This window comes from Thunnus thynnus, chromosome 6 (assembly GCF_963924715.1).
Source record: "Thunnus thynnus chromosome 6, fThuThy2.1, whole genome shotgun sequence".
Lineage (NCBI taxonomy): Eukaryota > Metazoa > Chordata > Actinopteri > Scombriformes > Scombridae > Thunnus > Thunnus thynnus.
In genome coordinates this window covers 24106944-24128573 of record NC_089522.1, presented here as the reverse complement: position 1 = coordinate 24128573, position 21630 = coordinate 24106944, and the positions used below count along the sequence as shown (strand labels likewise).

Below are 21630 nucleotides of genomic sequence, written 5' to 3'. Positions count from 1 at the left end.
ATAAGGCTGCTGAGGTTGTGGTGTATCTCTGTGTGTGGTCTCTGTTTTTTTGAACCCACTTATTGGAAGAGGTACAACAACAATGACCAGAGATGTCAGGCCCACCCTCTCGACCCGCGCAGGCCTACATGTGTTAGCTGGCTGTTAGCAGCCCAGACATTTTCGTCCATCTGGCCTTCTGGCTGGCGTCCTCCTCTCTCTCTCTCTCTCTCTCTCTCTCTCTCTCACTCTGCTGGTCTCAGCAGTCTTCTTGCCCACCTGCTGGGCCCACACCAACCTCCACTCCACCTCCAGACTTCAAACATGTTGTACTTGGAGACAGAGTAATGGCACTGTGTTCACACAATGTGTTCTCACTGTGTTCACACAGGAAACAAATTAGCGTAGATATTTTTAAAACGGGTAAATACTCTTTTGCTTTGCTAAATCTGCAAAAAAGAAACATAAGAAGTATTCTGGACTGCACTAGCCTTATCTTGACTAAGCAGACTGGTAACGACTGACTGTGAAACACACTTATTTTTATACTCATGCAGTATATCATGAATAAGGTGTTACATAGAAAAGTTTTAGGGTCACAAAAACTTAGTAACAACCATAAAAATTGCTGTACCTAAGCTAAAGAATTACTTTGTGGATGAATTTTGTGAGCTAACGGAGCAGCATTTGACAGAATCTTCAACAAATGCAAACTAGATCAGACAGAAATTGGCTGTTATACCCAGAAATAGGTTGTCAGCACAACTGAAAATAACTGCACATCCATCCGGCAAGGTTTTAGTCATAAGTGAACATCAACTTGCTCTTTCAAGCAAAACAGCTCAGCGGATGGTGGTTTGAATAGTGAGGTCAGTGTAGTTGTGCAGTTGTGTGGGAAATGCCAGCTTGTTGGGAGACGGGCTGTGATTGAATGTGTTTCCCTTCTTTTCTCGCCCCATCTGATTCTCCCCCATTTTCTTTTCTTCTATATTCATCCCACCTTTTCAGCCTGCCACCGCTGTTTTTCATGCCCGTCATTTTGATTCTGCTGGAGCCCACTGGACTGCTGTGATCATAGTCTGGACATATGCAGTTTATTCACACCTCCTGCTGCAACACAGTAGCTCTGTGAAATGCTCGCTATGGTGTGTTTATGAGCCATGAAGACTCAATCAGGCTTTGTTAAGGCTTTGCACTACGACTGAATTGGCAAATGAGCTACCGTATCTCTGGCTTTATTTCAGCACCGTTCCACTTTAACTTGAGCTGTTTACTGTAGCACTAAAAAGACATTCATTTGTTTTAGTAGCCTTGTCAGCAGTTTTATTGTCCAACACTTCTTCTTCTTCTTAAGATTTTCTGAAATGGTTTAGGCTGCCAATGTCAAGGGATGATAAATTGTAACAACTGCTTGCCTTCAAAATTCAGCTATAACTTCTCTTTAGCTGCAAGGCTGTATGGATGACGATGTCGGTCTGTCGCTCCACCACTGTGGTCCAGACTGAAATATCTCAACAAATATCGGATGGATTGCCATGAATTGTTGTAGAACCATTCATCGTCCTCAGAGGATGATTCCTAATGATTTCAGTGATCCCTTGACTTTTCCTGTAGTGTCACCATGAGGTTGACATTTATGTTTCAGAGTGACATGCCTCGTATCTGATGGAATGTTATAAAATTTGTCCCCCTCAGGATAAATAGCAATAATTTTGGTGATCCTGTCTTTTAATCCAGCACCATCATCAGATCAAACAATTCATTTGTCCAATGCTTTGATTTATGACCATATACCTGCAAAACTAATGACATTTTCACCGGGCCTCAGCTGTATTTGTGTTTATTGCTAATTAGCAGATGTTAGAATGCTATCATGCTAAACTAAAATGGTAAAGAACATGGTAAAATTATACCTGCTAAACATGGAGCATGCTAGTATTATCACTGTGAGCATGTTAACATGCTGACAATAGCATTTAGCTCAAAGCATAGCTGTGCCTCTCAGTGGCTGTAGACTCTTTCTTGTAGCTACATGTAATATTTGTGCCACTGCAATATGGGCTCAACAGGATTTCCACAAAATCTAAGCTTAACCATAAATGGTCATAATCATAAACCATTCGATTATGAAATTATCTTCTGACGTAGTTTTAAGACGTCTTAGTCATAGAATTATTACAGCTGTGTCATAGTTGTGTCATAGATTTAAATTTTGTGGTCTGACTTGTTTCCTTATTGCTACCTTATTTATAAGACTGCTTCAGAACAATAGAGGCTTCATCCTTTAATCTTCCATGATAAGTACGTATGACTTCATTAGAGTAATAGTTTCTCTTTGGTCCTTACATGGTCACTTGTCAGAGATTTTATTTAGCTCATCAAGTCAAGTAGTGTTGTCCTCAGTGAGCCTGGAGGACTCTGGCAGGTACTTCAGTCTCTCTGATGATGCTCAGGTTGGCTGTTGGGCAGCGGGGCATCTGGTTTCAGCACCCGCCAGGAGTGTGCATAATTAAGCCCAATTTCCCTGACGGTGGCTGACATGCGCCAGTCACTGCTGGGCTCAGTGCCCTGGGCCAGACTAATCCCTGGCAGTATGATCACACCGCTAATAGGCTGGAGGACAAATCTGTTTATTTGACACTGGGTTCACAACTCACCTGGGTTCTTATTTGCTTTAACTCTCTATTGAATTTTGCCTGGCCCGTACTCCAGGGCTCCATAAGTAAACATTTAATTATATATCATGACCTTTGGTTCCATTGCAATTATTCTTGGTTATTGACATATATGTGCAGTTTACTTTGAATACCTTCTGTTGTTAAAAAAAAACAGGTTTATGTATGATACACTAAAGATATTTGCTCTGAAAGGCAATGGAACTAGTAATTCAGGTTAGTCCTGGTCATCATATCTAGCAAAGTAACTCATAAGCATTTTAATCATCATTGTATCTGACGCATCCCTGCTTAGCAGTCTGACAGAGATGAGTGAATATGGATCAAATTATCCATACAAACTTGATTTAATCTGACATTCAAACACATCAGCTAACTTGATTTTAGTTTAGCTTAGTCTTCTGTCCGTGCGTTTTTAAAAGCTGAGCCCCATTTGGACTTCAGAAAAACAGCAGGGATTCATGTTTAAGCCTACATATTTTAAAATGCCTTCAGTATGTGTGACTAACATCAGTAGACTAATGGAGAGATACATAAAAGAGAGAAAATGTTATTATCCTTCCTCCTCTCGTTCTGGCCAGGCTTTGTACAACACAGAATTACAGCCCCCCAGAATCTCTTTCAAACTTCAGCTTCATCCTGCTGATATTCCCTCAGGGAAATTAAGGATTAGCTCAGCCTTTCAAACAGGAATTCCTCAGTTAGTTCCCATGAATGTGCCCCCTCCCAATCCAAATCAACTCTGTTTTGCCCATTGCCCTGCTATGGGCCTAAGCCCCGTCCCTCAGTTAGGTTAGTTGTGAGCCGTAGTAAGAGGATGAAGTGGATTGTCGAGCGCTACTCTGATTCGTGCCCTTGAGTGCCGCACTGGCAAAATGCTCAGAGGACGTGACACTGGGACTGTTACCACAGGCAGCTTCTGCTTATAGCAAATGTAAACACAACGGCAGAGGAAAAATGTAATGAGCAGACATCTTCATTCCCTCTACAAGAAGAAGATTATAAGATTAATTAACACCCATGTCCCTGGTTAGAGCTGTAATGTTATGGAAATTGAAACCAGAGAGTGACATAATTTTGTGGTTTGCAATGCATGACGCTCCGGTTTTCTTTTGTCATGTGGCTGACATGACACAATTTTTGTGTTTCTGGGTGGCATATTTAGAACTTCTGGCAATGACACATCAGAGTCATGACCGCTGAGGAGGACCAGTGTGCAAAAGCATGTATGTAGGTTTTTAAAATTGGTGACTGTGACTGAAAAAGAAGCCTTGCGAAATGGATTTTTTTTTCTCACATAGCTTTTTTTTTTATTAAGTTGAGTATTATAACATAGTATATATGTCATGTTTCCCAGATTTATTGAAATTTTTAGTCTAGACCCTACTTAGATGTATACGTCATACAAGATAGCCTATTGTATTGCAAAAAGCACAAGAAAAATGTCCAAATGTTCACTTACATGACAATACAATCAAATCAAAGTCATGTTGATTATGTTCCCAATCCCATGGCACACCTTCTTCTCACACCTCTCTGGTTATCATTACTGACCAATGCCTGATTTTGTTATATTCTCCAGTCGTATTCGCTGCTCCGTTCGTGTTTATGTTAATTTGTTTATGGGGTTTTGCTGTAAGCTGTTACATAACTCTTTTTTTTTTTATCTAGGACAGCAACTAGAGGACTGTTTCTGTCTCCATTTTCCCTTTTGATATGTTCAGCGGCCACGCACAAGGCGGTGTTGGCTCTTTGCTGCAAATGTTGTTACTGGTTCTGGAGGAATGGGGAGGAAGTAGATTTGTGATGCCTTAAGAGCTGGCATAATCGCAGCTTGCACATTTTTCCCCTTGCTAACAGAAATTTATCAATCCCCAGAATTTCCTCCCGCCACATTTTCCCACTCTAGTATTTCCTCTTTGCACGCCCTGCTTTTTTTTGATGTGTCTTAATGGCTGCCTGACTTGGTAAGATGATTCCCAGAAGGTCCGCTGTAAGAAATAAACAGCTTAGGCTATGACTAGTAGAGTGGTGCATCTCTGTGTGTCTGTGCTCTGTCAGGCCCATTGTTCTGCAAGCCATAGAGCCCTCCAAGACACTTATTTAATGAGACGGCTCTGACTGTGTAATTGCAGACTGCTTTGAGAACTATTATGGGAGATGTATTTTAAGGGGGCAAAAACAGCCATTACTGTGACAAAAACGAGCAGAGTGTGTGTGAAACAAAGTCACACAGCACAACCGAAGCTGATATGAGCGGCCTGAGCATCCTGCTGCCACGCCATCTACGCTTACCACACTAGTTACATCATGGATCACTTCATATTGTGTTTGTTAGTGTGTTCATGTATAAATCGAGGTTTTTTTTTTCTGTGCTGAAGATTTGCAGTTAGCCTGTTCTTTTTCTCTAAAGGCTTCATTCATAGAAGTTACTTGCTTGCATGAAAATCCAGTCAGCCAGTCATAATTTATGAAGTTATCCAACTGTCAAATCAGTAGTTTGCATTGGGTTTTAGGCTGTTTTCTATAATATATCACAAGCTAAGTGAGTGGTAAATTTTTTAAAAATTTCTCCTCCATTCATGATTGATTCTCTGTGAGGCCCAAAGGTTTTGCTCCCATTCTCTTTCTGTATGGCAAATGACTGGTCTCAGATATTTGGTTCACTAGTGCTGGGATTTCCTTGTCACATGATTTATTTAGGATGTGCTAAGGTCTTTCAGAGTGCTTTTCAGCCCACTCCTGGCACTCCATCTCACCAGACATCCTTTAGCTTCTTAAATTACTCCCTCCATTTCTCTTTACTTGCCCCCCCTCCCTCCCCTCTCCCTCCCCTATCGCTGTTCTCTCTCCTCCTCACCACAGCACTCTTTGCAAATTAAAAGAAACAAACCAATCTGAGCTGACAGCCCGGTTCAGCTCAAGTGAATGAAAGTGCTAGGCTAATGCCGGCCTAGCTTACACTTCACCCCCATCGGTGCTTTTTTGGCTCACTCTTAATGCTTTGTTTGTGGTTGCATACATTGCCTAACAAAAGCCTATTCTACTTCAGGACTTGGCTGAGATAAAATCAGGCTTAAGTTGCATGGAGTAATTGTAAAATAGATGTAATTAGCTCATCTCAGCTGCAGCTCCGTGGTGATAGCGTTTGTTCTCCTTCCTGGTTTTCTGGTTCGATGCTGCTGCTGCTGCTTGCATGTGTTTCCTCTAGAGACAGAGAGAGTGCGTGAAGGTGCACCCCCTCCCCACACACCTTTGTGTGGGACGGGTGTAGCTGTGGCTGGCTGGGACCTGAGATAGCAATCAGAACAGAATCTGTCACACCCACAGTTCAGAGACTTTACAGAAGGATAGGCAGTGTTTGTTTGGTGTATATATGTATGTGTATTGCCTGTGTTATGGAAGCCTAACAATCTTTTCTTCTCCCAACAGTATCTGGAGAGGCCCCAATGTGAATTGTGTGGACAGCACTGGATACACCCCCCTCCACCACGCCGCCCTGAACGGACACAGGTAGATCAGTGATAAACAACTCTGTGAATTGTAGTGTTTTAGCCTGTTCCTCTGTTTATGCTCTTCGTTAAATGAGGTCTGCCCTCACAGTGTATTGCCCCACTGGGAAGATTAAAGCTATTGATTAGCCATTTGCTAAGGGGGTGTGTATTTATTAGTGTGGTTTATTTTCTGACCTGCAGCGAGGTGGTGGAGGCGCTGCTACGAAACGAGGCCTTGACCAACATCGCCGACAACAAGGGCTGCTACCCTCTCCATCTGGCTGCATGGAAGGGAGATGAACATATCGTCAAACTGCTCATTCACCAAGGACCTTCACACCCTAAACTCAACGAGCAGGTCTGGCACCGCGTTTACTTTTCTACGTGTTATAAGGCTTCAGTTTTGAATTTTCAAGCACATTTTCAATGCTGATAATGTCTTAAGACAAGACAGAAGTGGAATGATTTTGCTCTTCCATCAGTTTCTTAACCCACTTTTAAGGTAGTGAAAACTGCACACATTTAAATCTCAGAAGACTTTGCTTTTCAGCACAATTAAAGCGGTTTCATTATTGCAGTTCTGATAGATTAGTCAGCAGGTCACCCGTTCGGTCAGGAGGTTGACCTTTAGCAACAAAATGTCACACAGAGATTTTTTTTCTAGATCAGCATGGCATGTGCAATTTTTGCTCTATATTTTAACTAAATGAATGTCAAAGAAGAATGTGACCTGAGTGCATTAACCTCAGTTGCATCATGAGTCTGACTTTTACTGTGTTACTGATACTTTGGTACGTGACGTGCTTGGACGCCATGCTAGTTTGAGAAGTGCTTGTTCGCCCTAACCATTTTAACCGTTTAACTCTTTACGTTTCATGTTTGGTTTAGTTGCTTTACCGCACAGACAACCTCGAGACCGGCACCATTATCTGGCCTGCCCTGTTTGGGATGAGGAGAAATGACCCATTATGAGCTTTTATAAATGTTGTCAGTACCATGAAATGTATCCAACAGCGAACCAGCTTTTGGATATAAATTCTGAAATCAGCTAGATTTAGAAATATCTGTGTCATTATGTGTCATTTCTCTGTTCATGACATCTGATTGTTCATTAACTCAACTTTGATTTTTTTTTTCTCCTTTTTATTTAGTTTGACTCATTTGTGATCATCATTCATTCATTCATTGCTTGTCTGAACCAAAACCATCGGCTTATCTTCTCTTCCTCCCTCCCAGAGCTCTGTAGACCATAAAGAGTTCAAACGCTGTGGGCCCTTTGACCCCTATATTAATTCCAAGGTGTGTACACGGTGCTGCCGAAACAACATTTCCTTTTTAAGTGCTTCTCTTCTGCTTTACTGCTGTGTTGGCTTGCTGTGCTTGAGTTTGGTTTGTTACTGCTGCTTGCGGGGGCTACTCTGCTGCAGAGATATGGGGGTGCTTTTAATTTCACTCACTATCGGTGGATCTCTGTCCTCTGGCTTTCCACTCATGTTCGCTCGCCATCCTGAATTTTATTGAGATGTTATGTAAAACGTAAGTTACGCTGCATTGCAACATGCCCGCTACCAAAGGTTTTCTTGAAACTCTTTGCTACATGTTACAATACTGTCGTACCAGCTTTTTGATTAGGGTCAGGAATAAATTGGGCTTTGGATTAAAATGTTCTAGAAAGTCAAGTAAATGCCTGCCCCTCATGGACCACTGTATCTGATTTGTGAGTCTCTCTGTGTTAATGTTGCTCTTCAGGATGAGAAAATTGAGCAAATTTGATTTGAAAACTTGTATAATATGTAGCCTGAAGCAGAACAGTTGTTGGCACCAAACATCCAGCAGCAGGAGAAATATTGTCCAACACAAACCACACTATCAATTAATATACAACCACCATTACGCTATTAAATTATTAGGTTGAAAGATGGAGTATCTCACAGGAAGTCTTTTGTAAAACCTGCCTCCAGCATACAGCACTGTTGGCTGCTGTATACTGTTGACTGTTTACTGCTACAAACTGAATGCCTGGTAGATGAATTGTTTAGTGCTGCAACTTATTATTATTTTCATTATTGATGAGTGAATTATTTTTCCCATTACTATATCAATCAAAGCAAATGGTGAACACAAGCTAGCTCAATCCAGTCTGACCTATTAACTATTCAATTATAATAAAATATGAATATAAAATATAATAATATACATATGAGAAGTTCAACTTATTATTTGTTAGGCTCTAACCAACTAAATGTACTTTTTTTTTGCCACTCTACTAGATGGATTGCCATGTAATTTGCAACAGACATTTATGTTCCCTTAAGGATAAAATGTAATAACTTTGGTGATCCTCTGACTTTTCCCCCATACTTAGTTCTGTCATCAGGTCAATGTTTTAATTGGTCAAATACTTCGATTTATGACTTACCTTTTGAGGCAGCTGGATTCGCGAGATTACGACATCACTCGAGAATCCATTTGTCAGGCTTCAAATCTTGCAAATCCAGCTGCCGAGCAATGGAGGACAGTGACAGAGATGGTTCGTCCAATCACATGCCAAGTATTTTTTGAAAGTTCTTGCCCTTTTCCAAACAGTTTCCAGGTGCAACTTCTCAGATGGTTCTGTGTAACAAACCATCTGGCGGGTCAGGTTACCTGCAAAACAATGACATTCCCATCCACCTCAGCTGCACTTTGTATTTAGTGCTAATAAACAAACGTTAGCATGCTAACACGCTGAAGTAAAATGATCTACTAAACATTAGTATGTATGGTGTATTAGCATGTTGACGGTTGCAATTAGCTCTAAGTACCACAGCCTCACAGAGCTGCTAGCATTTCTATTGACTCTAAGTCTTGTTAAATAATTAGTAAAATTACTTTACAATTTTCTGCTGATTGAGTCATTTATTAACCGACTGCTCATTTCAGCACTACTCTATTCCTTCACAGATCAATAAAATAACCCCTTAAAGATTAAACAAAATAAAAATGAAACTAAGATGCTTCTAAGAAGAATCAGATTGAGAGGACAAAAATATGTTAAAAATTTTCAAGTCTGTCCTAAAACAACAGTCAGGTTCCCAAATGAACATTGACACATGTTCTTGTTGTAATCATTCCTCCTGTTCATACTGGCCATTAAGAGATCCTCTCATGATGTACTTACAGTGTAAGTGATGGAGGATAAAATCCACAGCTCTCTTTACATGCAAAAATGTATTTAAACATTTACTTGAAGCCAGTATGAGGCTCCAGCCATCCGAATCAGTCAATATCTTTCAAAGTTAGTCTTTTTAGTGCGAAATTCCCTCTTTTTGTTATGATACTTCCACTGCAGCTGAACAGGAGACACAAAGAGGGTTTTTTTTACTAAAAAGACTGTAACTGTGGAGGATATCCACTTCATTTGACTAACTCAGTCGGCTGAAGCCTCATAAACTTTTAAACACTTTTTTGCTCAAAACAAGGAGTGTGGATTTTGTTCCTCATCATTTATATTGTAGGTGCTTTTTGACTTGGTCTCCTAATGGTCAGTACGAACAGGAGGAATGATTATAGCAAACCTGTTTCAGTGTTCCTGTGGGTGCCTGACTATTGTTTTTAAGACGGACTTGAAAAATTGTTAACCTATCATTTAAGAAATATAGTGATTATCCTACTCTGCTTCCTAAATAGAACCAGGACTTCACTGATCTACTCAACGACTGGAGGTTAAGGTCAAATCCACCAGGGACAGAACAGGAGTATCTTAAGTTTATGGACACAACTTTTACTCTTCATCTCTCCTTTTATGTGACTTATGTGTAATACATACACTATGTCATCAGGCTTTTTTTTTATATATTTCAGTTAAAGCACCATTATTCCAGTTAACATCAGCTACGCAGGGAAGCCCCACATCCTGTCTACATCAGGAGGATGCCAGTTCAGCAAACACAGCAGAGCTGACAGTGTCACCCTCACAGTTAGATCAGTGCAAACATGTTGGTGGCTCCATAATTGCATTTTCAGCAGGCAGAGCTGAAAAACCCACCCAGGGCTGTAGATAAAGCTGCACACTATTTTTGAACATTGTCACAGTTCCCCTGGACTAATCTTCTTAGCGTTTTTGATGGGAAGGCTGGCTTTCTTTAAAGTGCTATGCTGCTATATATTAGAGTGTGAATTTCCTGCAGCGTTTGCGTTTGTCTTACTTTCTTTTTCCCTTTCAGTCTGTTGGATGGATTTAACAGTGAGTCTTGCGGTCTGTTGAGATTATGAATGATGTCTTAATGTAAACACTTTCGGGATAGTTTTGGGGCCACTACCTGGTTGTGAGCCTGAATAATTGATGCCTTGTTATGAATAAATCAAAAATATGGATGCTCTGGCCCTGGTTGTGGTCATGGTTGATGGCATCATGTGACTGAGTAGGCGGGGTGGATCCTGCCTCTCCTCTCATCACACTCCAAGACCAGGGAGCCATCTCATGAAGAGGAGGAGGAGGAGGAGGAGGAGGAGGAAGGAAGGGTGGTTTTCAGTGTACCAGTCTCTTTGCATCAGCATCAAAGAGACATTTCCATGCCATGCTTGTCTGTGCGAGTGTGTAAATGGGTGTATTTGCCCCTCCTCCCCCACCTCCCAGTTTGTGCTTGTGAGCTGGCGTTGCTGAGGAGAGGAAGAGGTGGGACGTTGTCATAGTAACAATGTCACGGCTTATTGGTCATACAGTGGTGGTGAGTGACCCAGTGGAGAGATGTGGTGTTTTGTTGGGAGTGAGCGAGCCTGACATGAAAGGTGCGTGATGAGGCTTTAAGAGAGGGTCCAGGACTCTTTTTTGGGCTGCAGTCGTCCACTTCAGGGACACTGGAGAACTCAGCCTGGAGTGGGTCCAGTTCTCTTTCATCCCGGTCCAGGAAGCCTGCCAGACTAATGTTTATTCATTATACGTCTGTGCTGTCTCTTACCGATAGTGTCCTCAGTGGGCTGACCGCTTTGATGATGTTTCAAACGCATTGCCAGGGGAGAGCTGTGCAATCACGCCCAATCTGACCTGGACTGACCCCGCCATCTGCATATTGGTGTTAGACTGCTCAGTACAAAGTGCATGCATGGAAGAATATAGACATTTCCTGAAAAAGAGTTGCAGACCCTTTTTGATAAATTATTCAAGTTATTTTCTGAGCAAAAACTCAAAACATTCTCTGGTTCAAGTTCCACTAATGTGAGGATTTTCTGCATTTCTGTGATTTATATCCTTTAAATTGATTGGAACTGAAACAAGACATTTAAAGACATAACCTTGGACATTTAAAGGACTCTTTTTTTCTCTTCTGTGATGTTATACAGGTCAAATAATTAATCAAGAAAATAATCCGTAGGTTAATTGATAATGAACATAATTGTAAGTTTCAGCCCTAGTAGACTCATACCCAAAAATATCATTATTTTTATCGCAGAGAATAATCTCACTGAAGGAATGATGGCAAGAAGCTTATCTAATATAAACATATAAACATAAACATTTCTGGAGGGGATGTTTAACCAACATTTCAAAAATATCTCAGAGTTCATCTGAGAAAAAATACTTTTTAAATAAATATAGTGTAGAAACCCTGCCAGAAAAACTGGTGATAAAAAGAAATATTCTAATGAATACCATCAGACTATTTATATCATTGACCTCTTTTTTTTTTTGTTAATTACCATGTTTTCTGTATATTACTCCATAATAAGATATAGCCCTTGGTCTGCCCACACTCATATCACGCTACCTCTCACCCAGGATTCATCTTCATATATAGGTCACATGTCTAATACAATATATGTTTAGATGAATTCCTCTGACCCAGGCTCAGATGTAAGGGCGCTATTAATGTGTGTACACTACACTGGGCAAATTAAAACAGAATAAAACTGATGTTCTTGAAGAGTCAAATAAATTACATTTAATAAAAGAATATAGGGGGAAATATGTTGTCATCGGACAGCTATAAACTCACATTGAGACTGCTAATGGATCATATGTCTTTCTGTCAGGCTTGCAGTATCTCAGAGGGATGACATAGGGAAAGTTTCGAATGGCGGCAGCGGGAGTAATTTCTTTGGACTTGGTTACCTCATTATCAAGTGGAGCAGTGTTTCCCCTTCTTCCTCTAGGCGCAACGCTCGCAGTCTGCCAACACACTCATTTATCCTCGCTGTCTGTCACTTCGGTGTCCAACACTTTACCCCAACAACACATCACAACCCCCCCCCCTTTACCTTCTGGTCCCTTCTCGTCCTCCAGAACTCGTTCCTGTCCCTGTCGTGCCAAGAGATGGTTGAAGCGTGTTTGAAGAGTCCTTTAAGGGACGTTTGGTCATTTAACCGAAGGATCAAGATTTCTACATTGTCATGCATTCCTGTTTGCATGTTTTCGGGTGTGTCCTCTATGTCAGTTGGAAGCATTTGCTAGTTGAAGAGGGGAGTTTTGGAGCAGAGATGGTATCTAAGACCTTAAAGGCTTTTATGTTAGTTGTGTTTGGAAAGTGTGTCCCATTTAATCAAGTTGAAATATTGAGGAGGAAACTAATCTTTTTTTTAAAAGGGAGAAAAAGTCCACTCGTAAAGAGAATTACAATCTATGGCAGGAAGCCAGTTAGACATTCATCTCATCACAGGACTGCAAGGCCCGTTTACTCAGGAATGTGTGACAGTGTCCAAATAAAAAATCCATTATTAAGAGTCAGCATGGTTACTGTGCTTTGAATTGAAAGAGCGCTGGGATTTCAGATTGAGTATTTTCATCGCTCTTGACAAACAGGGAAAAATAATTTGGCTGCAACTAACGATTATTTCCATTAATGATTAATCTGTGGATTGATTAATCGTTATAATAATAATAATAAATTGTTTTGTCTATAAAATGTCAGACGATAGTGAATAATGCCTGTTATAATTCCCCACAGTCAAAGGTGAAGTTTTTAAGTGCCTTATTTTGTCCGACCAACAGTCCAAAACCTAAAGATAATCAGTTTACCATAATGGCTGATAAAGAAAAGCATTAAATCATCACATTTGAGCAGCTGAAACCAACAAACTTTTTGGCATATTTGCTTAAAACGATCTTTTGATTATCAAAATATTTTTTCGTCGATCAATTAACTGATTAATTTCCCAGAGCACAAATTGCTTGTTTTGTCTGACCAACAGTCCCAAAAATTTTCAATTTAAAATAGTAGAAAAATGTTGTATCTCTGCTTGATAGACGACTTTAATGACTATCAGAATTGTTGTCGATTCATTTTCAGTTGATGAACTAATCCATAAATGGTCTCCTTTCAGCACTAGAAAATCCAGAGAGATTAATAAAATTCTATATAGTTATTGTTACACAATCCACAGATGGGTAATACATTTCTAAAACCTTTTGTATATCACTCTTACAAATTGAAAACAGTGAGGAAACCCTCTTTTGCATATATGAGAGATCCATGAATTGTATGATTTTACAGACAACGAGCAGGGTTTCAGATTGTGACCGTGGACGCTTGTCATGCAGTGAGCACAGGCAGCCCTTTGGCACACTAGCTGCAACAGCTGCTTGGCCCACCCCCCCTCACCACCACCACCCACCACTACTACTACCACTACCAGGGGCCAGGGTGACGTAACCGCTGCCTCGCTCCGCTGCCAGCCAGCGCGTCACGTGACAGAGGTCGCTAGTCAAAGCGTGTTACCATCTCCCAGCCCCAGGTTGTGGGAATCAAAACATCCTCCGTTCTCTCTGTCACCGCGTGTCACGTTTCCCCTCTCTGAATATTCGGCACCATGAAAACACAATGGAGTATAATCTCCAGATGTTCCTGGTTAGGGTAGGGTTTATCAATCAGCAGCAGACACCAGCGAAGATCTTAATCTCTTCTTGTTTGACATGCACTGAGGTCTAAATCAGGATGAGGTTTTATGCTGTCTGTAGCACCACAGTAAAGACAGAATTTTCATAAAAACATGTACTGTCCAGGAAGTCTTGGCTGTGCCGTATGAATTCTAATCTCTTTCCCGGCAAGGCTGCTAGTCATTGGTGCCATTTTGCGTAATAGCCTTCGGAGCTGTGTCTTGTTAGTACATGATTGTTTGACTGGTCACGTGGCCTGTGACAGTACACTGGAGATAAAGCTGATCCTGGTCTTTATAGGGTGAGATTTCATGCTGGAACTCACTGAGTCCCTATATAATAATATAAAAGTGTACCACGGAAAATCACATATTATTATAATACAAGTTATAGTTTTAAAGGGGGATTTTATTTATTTTTTGCTGCAGAGCTATCAGCCTGTTAAAATTAGCTTCAAGCCATGCATTTGTAGTTCCCCATATGTTGTGGTTTGCTTCATGTCTCTTAGTCTCGAATGTGAAAATGAAACAATACAACCCCTGTTCCTGCTGTAGCTGAAGAGTAGATTGATTGTTAAAAAGTTGTTTTTGAGGTAGTGGCTTATATTCATTAACATAATCCTCCCACGGCTTACAATAAATAGATCAGTACAAATATTTCTGAAATCTGTCAATTGCAAGCAACAGACTAAATATCTGGTTATTGGCACTGGCGTGATAACATGATGGTTACACAGTAGTGGTTTTTAATGTGCAATAGACTTGTACAATTTTGTGGCTGTGGTCTAGAGGGCATGTGCACATAGCCGTGCATAAATATAGTGTGTTGCACAGGACACTTTCAACATGTTTAATGTTCTGCAAGTTACGTGCCTATAGTGAACTTATACTTTTTAAATAAGACTGAGTTGTGTTTTTGATCAATTTTGCAAGTATCAAAGTCATAACGTAGTCAAAACACTTAAAGGATAAGGTTTGTGATTTTCAATATTTTTCCTATTGTCTACAAATCTCATGTGCAGAGCCAAACCAACAATGAACTGATTCTACTTACAAGTATTGTGTGTGTATCCAAAGCCTGATATATCTTATTCCTCCTATTAAAAACATGGAAATGAGCCACATTGTAGCACTAGGTGACATGTTCCTTGGCATCGAAGAGTGTGATTACAGTAGTTTGTTTAGAAACAGCTCCAAAGACTAATAACAATGATCACATTTTTAGTCTCTGGAGAGTAGTTCCGTGTAAGGCAAGAAAAATGAAGAAAACTGCTAGCCATATCCTTTTAAAGTGTTAAAAACACTGTGGTGGAAGTGGTCTGGGGTTGTTTGGGAGTACCTAGAGAGGTCCTGTAGTGGAAGGCCCCTGTGTGAATAACACACTTAACATAGCTTATATCAAAGGAGGCAAGGCAAGGCTTGATGTTACTTCGCTGCATGTTTCCCATCAGTGAGTCAAGTGTGTGGTCAGCCACGTTTGATACTATCAGATGCTGACTCATTACTACAGAGCACTGACCACTGCACTGGCAAGGAAGACACTTATGTCTCAAGTGATCACACTCACTGAGTTTATTGGACCGGTATACTAGGTATATTTTGAGGCACTCCTGTTTATTATTGTGGGAAAAAGGCTTCATGTTTAAGTAATATACACGTTTACAAAATTTCCATTGGCCTGTGTTTAGTCTGTTGTTTTGTTTGCTTTATGTAAATCATGGTATGCTAGATTTACTTGGATTACTGTTGAGGAGGCAGCAGACCTGCATGTTTGAGGAAGTGAATCATGCTGATGTAATCACAGCGTGTATGTTTGCAGGCTGAAGTCGTCTACATACTCAGAGTGTATCTATCTCTAAAAAGCTGTGACAAACGCTCAATGGTGCGTTAGAAAATGAAAGGCAGCGTGCTCTTTTCAGGCGGCGTCCTGCCATTTCTCTGTGTGCGTATGTGTGTACATGGGAGTTTGTTGGAGAAACAAGTATTCGAATTGAAAATCACACAGGAACTGAAAACCTGGGTTTCTTTGCTTTACTTCTCTGATAAAAGGCTGTATTTAAACCCTTTTCTTCATTTGTTTTGTTCAGTTAAGTTCACCCAACAGAAGAGTGTTTTTCTCAGCCAGTCTGCAGTGCCTTCTCTTTTGATAGGCAGGTGTCGTTTTGTTTCTCCAAGCTCCGCCTCCTTTCTCTCCGTTCAAGCTGTGACCTGCTTTGCCAGGATAGTACAATACTTACTCATTCTCTCTCTCTCTCTCTGTCTCTCTGTCTCTCTCTCTCTGTCTTTCCCTCATCCTGCCCGCTCCCTCTAACAATGAAGAAGATACCTGCTGATCCCATCTGGCAGCAGGCCTTTGTGAAACTCAACTGACACCTGTCTAAAACTGCCCTCCGCACGATGTCCTGTCTTCAGTGCCACAGCTGGCATGTTTCTCCGGGAGTCGCCCATGCTGGCATCATGCATGTCCATGTGGGGGCTTCTCACGCCAGCTGTCAGCCCCTTTGTAGGTGGTTCTGTGTGTCTGGAATGACTGACTCGCAGAGCATGTGGTTCCACCATAACTGGCATTATCTGCCACACCCATTGCTACGCAATGTTGACTAGAGCCTGAGAGCTTCACAGGCAGTGTTTGCTGCTTGCCAAGAATCACGTTTGCAGTTCTGTCGCACCTTGATAGACTGAGAGCAGTGATTGTTTCTGGGCTTTGATTCCCATTCTTGTATTTCCTGTGACTGGCAGAACAGTGTCTTTAAAGAGAGTTTTCTGTATTGCTGATTTCCCCTTTTCTAGATATAACCCAGCAGCACAGTCTTAGTCATACCTGTCATGTTGTCATTGTTAGCTAGTTGTGTGTTGTAAGAGTGTTCCTACATCATCATCTTAGTTCAGCTCATGAGGTGAAGGGTTTGCCCCCTGCTGGTTGTTCATGGTAGGGTTCATCAAAAGTGCCAGAGGTTCTCAGGTCTATTAGACATTGATCTTGTTGCTACATGTGAGTCATTAGATCCAATAAGTCCCACTTACTGAGTTTATGTTGTAATCACTGCTAATAATTGCTGTTTTGTCTGCTTGACTGTTATTAGCTTGTTTTTCTACAATGCAGATTTTTTTTGAAAGACATGGCGAAAGGCTAGGTTGCAGAGTCCAGGTCATTTTCACTTGTGCACAGGATTAATCGCTATACCGTATAATTAAACGTGAATATGATGTGTACTTTGACACCAGTCAATTACCGGCTGTTGATGTTTATACTAATCCTTACAAAATCATAGTCTGACTATTTTCTGTTAATTCCAGTGAGTCAGAGGCATTTTGTACTGTACACAAAAATATTGAGTTTACATTAGAGCTGAAATGTTTAGCCGCTTAAAGGATTAGTCTACGGCTGCAACTAACTAATTATAGGTCTATAAAATGTCAGAACATTATGAAAAACGTTGATCACCTTTTCTGAAGCCCAAAATGAAATCTAAAATGTCTTGTTTGGTTCTAACCAAAAGTCCACACCCCAAAGATATTCACATTTAGATTTAATACACATTTAAGAAGTTGGAATTAGAGAATTTTAACATTTTTTTTCTTAAAAAATGATTCAAAATGATTAATCAACTATCAAAATAGTTTTGATTCATTGATTAAAATAGTACTTGATTAATTGTTTTTATGTTGATTGCCACACAGTTGCTGTTTCCAGCTTCTACTGATTATCTTTGGGTTTTTTAATGGTTGGACAAAACAATATGAAGATGTCTCCCTTGGCTCTAGGAGACTGGGATAGCCATTTTTCACTAACTAGGTTCAGATATCAGATAAATAGATGAAATGATAAGAAAATTATGTTGTTAATGTCACCATGACAGTATTCAGTGTGGAAATGCAATTTTTGCTTTCGCTCTTTCTCGGCTATAATGTCACTTCCAGGCCTCACTCACACTTGGTTACAGTATGTGGAAACACGGCGCTCATCTCTTCCCCTTGATTGTCTAATGTCTAAAACCGCCACGATCATTGCCTTTGCTGTGCTCTGGTGAGAGAGCAACACCAACAGTGCCTCATAGTTGTGACAGCCTGTCTCGACAGGATGATGGTAATGGGCCAGGTCTCTTTCCTTTGGTGACTTTATAATGCTTATGTGATTCTGACCTTGTGTCCAAGTGGCTCATGTCTCTGCTAATTCCCCACCTGCCTGGGTGCCTCTGCCCCTCTGCTAGCACCCCGCTGCCCCTGGCATTCAGTGCCATCCCCAACACCTGTCCTCATTAGTCCATGTATGTCTGCCAGTCGTCCACCCGGGCCCACCCCCTCCCCTCTCTGCCAGATATTCCCCCCAGGCCTCGCTATGTGCCTCATTGTGGTTGGTGCTTTTTCACGACCTTTTAATCTGCTAACATGACGGGCTTCTATGCACTGATTGGTTTAACCTCACAATAACTCCACCGAGGCGTCTATTCTTACTCATTAACAAACATGAGTCAACCCATGTCCTTTCTCTCCTGATCCACTTAATTCCTTCTATTTCTCACCTGTTTCCTGCGTGTATGTGTCTGTTTTTCCCGCGCTGCTTCTCACCCGTTCATCTGCCCACGACAGAACAATGACAACGAGACGCCGCTGCACTGTGCCGCCCAGTACGGCCACTCTCGGGTGGTGCGGCTGCTGCTGGAAGAGCTGACAGACCCCACCATGAGGAACAACAAGTTTGAGACCCCGCTGGACCTGGCTGCACTGTATGGCCGCCTGGAGGTAGTGAAGCTGCTGCTCACTGCACACCCCAACCTGCTCAGCTGCAACACCAAGAAACACACACCGCTGCATCTGGCCTCTCGGAACGGACACCTGTCTGTGGTGGAGGTGCTGCTGGATGCTGGCATGGACATTAACTATGAGGTGTGTGTGTGTGTATATATGTATATATGTATGAGTGTGAACTTAAAGCTTCAGTTTGCAAGTGTTTCTTAATATGCTGTCATGGCCCAAATCATGTTGGGTAACTTAATCTGTTCTTGCAGCACTTCCTCTCGCTACTTCCCACTAAAGCTATTAGATTAAATGTAAAACTCTTAAGCTCTGCAAAAGAACTGCTGTGGTATCAAAGCAGAGCCGGCCTTGCTCCCCCTGGTGGGCCCTGTGGCTCCGACTCTGTACCAAACTATGCCATCCATCTGTCTGGAGATATTTTTTCCTTCACTCTGCCCTGCTTTACTCTGAATCAAGGATAGGGAGTCTATCCAGTGTCCTTCAGGCCCTGCATCCTGCAGGTTTCAATTAGCATGGCCCTGTGAGCTGGAAAATGATCTGCTTTGATTCCTCGACCGCATAATTGTCAGTAGAGAAGTGGACCGAGCGGTTGGCATAAATAAGGTCATCTCCGCTTTATTTCTTTAAGAATGTAGGTGGTGGGGAAAAAGTATTGCCGCAGGTTTAAACAAGCCTGATCCATGTAGCAACAAGCAAGTTTAAACAAGCCCGATCCATGTAACAATAGCAGAAGAAAAGAAACATGCAGATGTCACTGATGTCCCCCATTCATGTCACACACGGGTGTTTGTCCTCTCTTTGTCTCTCTGCGCCTCTGGCTCTTTACGCTTTTGGTTTGTTTTCTGCTCAGACGGAGAAAGGCAGTGCCCTCCACGAAGCAGCCCTGTTTGGGAAGACAGATGTGGTACAAAGACTTCTCAGTGCAGGTCAGTACTTCAGCGCCACACAAGCAACATTTGAACACAACACAGCGATGAAGTACATTTAATTAATCAAAATCAGCACAAAACATTTCGACTGTCGTTGCACCGACTCTTCCTTTTTGTCATTCGTCAGGTATCGATGTGAACATTGTGGACCAGAAGGGCCTGACAGCGCTGGATACTGTCAAGGACATGCCCTCTCAGAAGAGCAGACAGATAGCCGCTCTCATCCAAGGTAAAGACCACATGTGCAAACAGAGAGAGAAATGTGGTGGGAAGAAACCTCTTGATTTCACATTTGCCAGTTGTTATTCAATCTCCTGTTGTCTGTTGCAGGTCACATGACTGGAAAACCCCCTGACATTGACCTTCCCCCTCCACCAATCCCTCCGCCTCAGGAGAGCCCCAGCCCACGGAAAAGGGGTAAGATTTACCAGATGTCCCAAGTCAGAAAGTTTAGTGTTTGTACTGTAGTAGCAGCAATCCAGTCAGCAGTTTAAACAGGAAACAGAGCAGGAAAATGCAGTAGGAGGTTATTATCCATTTTTTTTCAGCGAAGAACTTGCTTGTCTTTTTTGTGTTTTGCACCTAATTTATACATTTTTAATTGTGTTATAGGTGATCTAGAGAAAGTGAGCGAGTTGATCTCGGGGCTGGCCCCGGGGCCTGAGGAGGAGAGCCCATACGAAGCTCTTTTTGAAGCCACATCTTGCCACTCTCTGGACAGCCTCACCAGCGGCAAATCCTCTGACAGGGATTCTGGACGGCCAGATAGTGAAGCTGGCAAGGTCAGCAGCAGTTTAACTGAAACCCACCACCCTCTCACACACACACATGCACAGTGAGCTCCTCGCAGGGGGATTATAGGAGATAAAGTGCAGAACTCCCACTAGAGGGTGATAGTGGTCCTCTCTCCACACGACGTGGCCTCAAACCCCCTCAGCATTACACTTCTTGTGGTGCATAGTGGATTTGCAATGCATTTCTTAACTATGATTTTGCAATAAACCGATTAGCAACCATATATTTATTACATCTTATATTCTACATAATTTACAGAAAGATCGCCTGGTCCACTCATCACATCCTGGCCCTGGTCATGAGGAAGAGGTGAGCTCAGAGGTGAGAAGTTATAAAGTCGAGAGAAACATGTTTTCATCAAGCATCACAGATTCTCATGTTTACGGTTTTGAGCATCTAATGAATGAGCATGGTGGTATGACTGCCTTTAAAAGTTAGTTCCTCTGAGAGTTTGGTCATGGTTTATTAGCACAATGTCACAGGAGCTGTTGGAAAATGATTATCTGCCACTGAGAATGCCAGCGCCTTTTAGCCATGACCCCTTTCATGACTATTCTCTTCACGGCAGCTGCTCAAATCAAACGACTTCTTAATAAATATTCATCTGAGTGCGGCACGGGATAGAGGCAGCGGGGACGAAAGAGGGCGAGAAGTGAAGTGGAAAAGACCGTAGACCATAGAGGATGCGATATAAAGTAACATTAACAAAGAACATTTTCTAGTTTTTAATTTCCCCTCACTGAAGGAGACATTTGCATCACATCCACACCAGCTTTGGTGGATACTCAACAAAAAGTCATCCGTGCAGTATATTTCCTCTCCGCCTTCATTTTCTCCTCGCCTCTGCTGTTTTTGTTTCTTTTTCCGCAGGCCCTGTATACTAACAGCAGTATTGATGAGAGAGGAGAGCCGGGGGTGGAGGAGGAGGAGGATCACACATATGAGTTGTTGCTGACTGCACAGACCAAAGTCCCACCACCCAGCCAGGAGTCCCAATCCCATAAAGGTAACTGTGCTGCATAGATGTACAGAAAACCTACATTATGTTGTAGAAAGTGTAGATTAACAGTATTTCTTTGTTTACAAGAGATTTTTAAGAGCCTTTCCTGCGTAAACTCTCTCCTCCACTACATACCTTTACCTTACCAC

At 41.7% G+C, this 21630-nt stretch overlaps 1 protein-coding gene across 9 annotated transcripts in view; it reads left to right on the top strand.

The window, feature by feature from the left end:
- LOC137184797 (ankyrin repeat and SAM domain-containing protein 1A-like) overlaps positions 1-21630 on the top strand; it is a 65490-nt gene that overhangs the window by 5209 nt on the left and 38651 nt on the right. For 7 of the 9 annotated variants that reach the window (XM_067592801.1, XM_067592799.1, XM_067592800.1 and 4 more), the window contains exons 2-11: positions 6087-6167; positions 6350-6506; positions 7385-7447; positions 18590-18886; positions 19608-19683; positions 19814-19915; positions 20017-20103; positions 20299-20468; positions 20740-20802; positions 21352-21487. In XM_067592801.1, the coding sequence (XP_067448902.1) occupies positions 6087-6167; positions 6350-6506; positions 7385-7447; positions 18590-18886; positions 19608-19683; positions 19814-19915; positions 20017-20103; positions 20299-20468; positions 20740-20802; positions 21352-21487 (1232 nt within the window). The remainder of the gene's footprint in view (positions 1-6086; positions 6168-6349; positions 6507-7384; positions 7448-18589; positions 18887-19607; positions 19684-19813; positions 19916-20016; positions 20104-20298; positions 20469-20739; positions 20803-21351; positions 21488-21630) is intronic. The other 2 variants (XM_067592802.1, XM_067592804.1) reach the window with 2 other exon arrangements.